Source organism: Phaethon lepturus, unplaced genomic scaffold, assembly GCF_000687285.1.
Source record: "Phaethon lepturus isolate BGI_N335 unplaced genomic scaffold, ASM68728v1 scaffold40002, whole genome shotgun sequence".
Taxonomy (NCBI): Eukaryota; Metazoa; Chordata; class Aves; order Phaethontiformes; family Phaethontidae; genus Phaethon; species Phaethon lepturus.
The window spans coordinates 422-2,812 of NW_010521943.1; the positions used below are offsets into that span (position 1 = coordinate 422).

Below are 2,391 nucleotides of genomic sequence, written 5' to 3' on the forward strand. Positions count from 1 at the left end.
CGGTACACCCAACAGCCCCCATTCCCTCGGTGGGCATCACCCTTCTCAGCACACGCACAGTGCTCAGGGTGGGCACTGTGCCCAAGGTGGGACACCGAGAGCAGGCACCAGCTCAGCATCCTGCACCGAGAAGCACCCAGCTTTATTTTCCCAAGCAAAGGCAGGTGAGTGGGGGGCTGGCACATGGGACCCCCCACCCCCCTAGATGAAGCGCTTGTTCTCCTCCCGGTAGTCGTAGGGGTCTCCAGCGAAGGGCAGCGGCGGAGGGTGGTTGTAGATGCCCATGAGGAAGATCCAGAGGGTGCCCACCACCAGCGTGGGGGTGACAAGGAAGAGGCAGAGGCGGTCCAGGGTCCTGGCCACGCGGTTCCAGTTGTCCTTCTCCTGGGGAGGGAGCCGGGAGCCGGGCAGTGGGGAGCACAGGGAACCCCCTCTGCCCCCGCCCTGCCCACAGCCCCCACCTCATTGTAGCTGTTTTTCTCCCGCATGTGCTTGACGATGAAGTTGGCGCCATCAACGATGGGTTTTATGGGCTCATAGAGCTGCCCCTCGCCCGCGTCCATGGGTGCCAAACCTGGGGGCAAGGGGGCGGTGAGACGGACTCTGAAGGGCTACCACCCCCGGAGACCCCCTCCACTGCCCTTCCCCATGTCCCCGGAGGCTCACGGGCAGGGGTGATGCGACTGGCCAGCCCGTGCCGCTCCGACTGCTTCTCAAACATGAGCTCGCTGCGGGACTTGACGCTGAAGTACTCCTCCGCCTTGGCGATGTAGCCGGCCGAGCTGCAGCGCCGGATGCACGGGGCACCCGCCGGGCTCTCGGCTGGCTGCGACATGCACAACAGGATCTCCAGGAAGACCTGGGGCATGGGAGATGGTGCCAGTTCCCTTGGCCACCCCCTCAGTGCAGTGACACCTTGCCCCCACCTTCTGCCCCCAACGTGGGCGTGCAGCCCCTTGGGGTGACACAGATGGGCCATCCCAATGCAATAACGAGGCTGTGCTATCCCATGCCCTCTGTGGGGCACAGTGCCACCCCTGCACCCACCAGGTCACCCATCCCAGCTTCCCGCTCACCTCTTTGACCCAGTCGGACATGATATGGGTGCTGGGGGTGCGGAAATGGAAGTTGAGGACCACGACGCAGATCACCACCACGGCTGACACAAGCAGCATGATGAAAAGCAGGTACCTGGTGGGGGGCACAGACCTGGGGCTGGCACTGCCACAGGGGCTGGGCACAGGCAGAGCTGCCCTTTGGCATCCCAGGGACCCCATGATGTCCCCGCTGCACCCATCGGTGCCCAGGACTCACTTGCCAATGAGGGGGATGGCGTGGGAAGTGGCAGGCAGGCGCTGGGAGATGAGCAGAAGGAAGACAGACTGAGCCAGGAGCACTGAGATCACCAGGGTCATCTTCTCACCACCTGGGGAGCAGGTGAGTTCAGGGCAACCCTTGCCCCAGGTCCCCCTCCCAGTCTCCCACCAAACAGTGCCCCATATAGGGTTTTCTACTTATGGGAGTACCCCAGGGTCCCACATGGGGTATCCTGCACCCAAGTGTACCCCTGCCAGGCTGCCTGGTGTCCTATGTGGGGTTGTCCTGGCACCAGGATGTGCCCATGCTGGGCATTGGGCTGTCATCATGTCCCAGGACCTGGTGCAGATGTGGGACATGGAGGTTCCCCAAGGGGTAATACTCGTGCTCTGTGTGGGGGCAATGGGGCTCACTCACTGTCAGCAGGCAGGTAGAAGACAAGGATGGCCATGAAGGCGATGAGGATGCAAGGTGTAACAATGTTGATGACATAGAAGAGTGGCTTGCGCTTGATGATGAGGTAGAAGGTGATGTCCTGGTGCTCACTGCTCTCAGGGGGGTTGTCAGGGTGGATGTTCTTGCGGGCTGGGCGGTGGATGATTTCCCATTCCCCATTCTCTGTAGGGGCACATAGGACAGAGCGTAGCATGGGGGACCCCCACCATGCCCATCCTCACCAGCCCCACCAGCACTTGTTCTCCCTGTCCTGGGTCTGGGTAGCTCCAAGCCTGGTGGGGATGGGTGCCAGGGTGCCAAAGCCCCGGGTACTCGACTGTCTCTATGGCAGGATGCCCCAATGTCAGGGTGTCCCTGAGCCCCATACAGAGTGTCCCACTGCCACAGGATGCAGCAGAGAGCACAAGCATTACCCGTGAAGCCTTCAGGGTCGATGATGATCCACTCCACCGGGTAATACTTGCCCGTCTTCGGGTCACTGTCCATCTTCAAGTGCATGCTGATCTCCAGGGCACTGTATGCCAGCGAGCTGGCCCACGGCCGGGGGGGACAGGCAGTGAGGGGCTGCGCCTGCTGCTTGTTACCCACCACTCACCCACCCTGACCTCCAGCATGATG

At 62.1% G+C, this 2,391-nt stretch overlaps 1 protein-coding gene across 1 annotated transcript in view; it reads right to left on the bottom strand.

Moving 5' to 3' along the window:
* Nucleotides 1-201: 201 nt before the first annotated feature.
* Nucleotides 202-2,391, bottom strand: part of CHRND (cholinergic receptor, nicotinic, delta (muscle)) — a gene marked incomplete at its 5' end in the record, with an annotated part of 3,751 nt that continues 1,561 nt past the window's right edge. The window contains 7 exons of the mRNA XM_010281676.1: nt 202-384; nt 462-574; nt 667-859; nt 1,077-1,191; nt 1,315-1,426; nt 1,735-1,935; nt 2,187-2,302. Coding sequence (XP_010279978.1) covers nt 202-384; nt 462-574; nt 667-859; nt 1,077-1,191; nt 1,315-1,426; nt 1,735-1,935; nt 2,187-2,302 — 1,033 coding nt within the window. The remainder of the gene's footprint in view (nt 385-461; nt 575-666; nt 860-1,076; nt 1,192-1,314; nt 1,427-1,734; nt 1,936-2,186; nt 2,303-2,391) is intronic.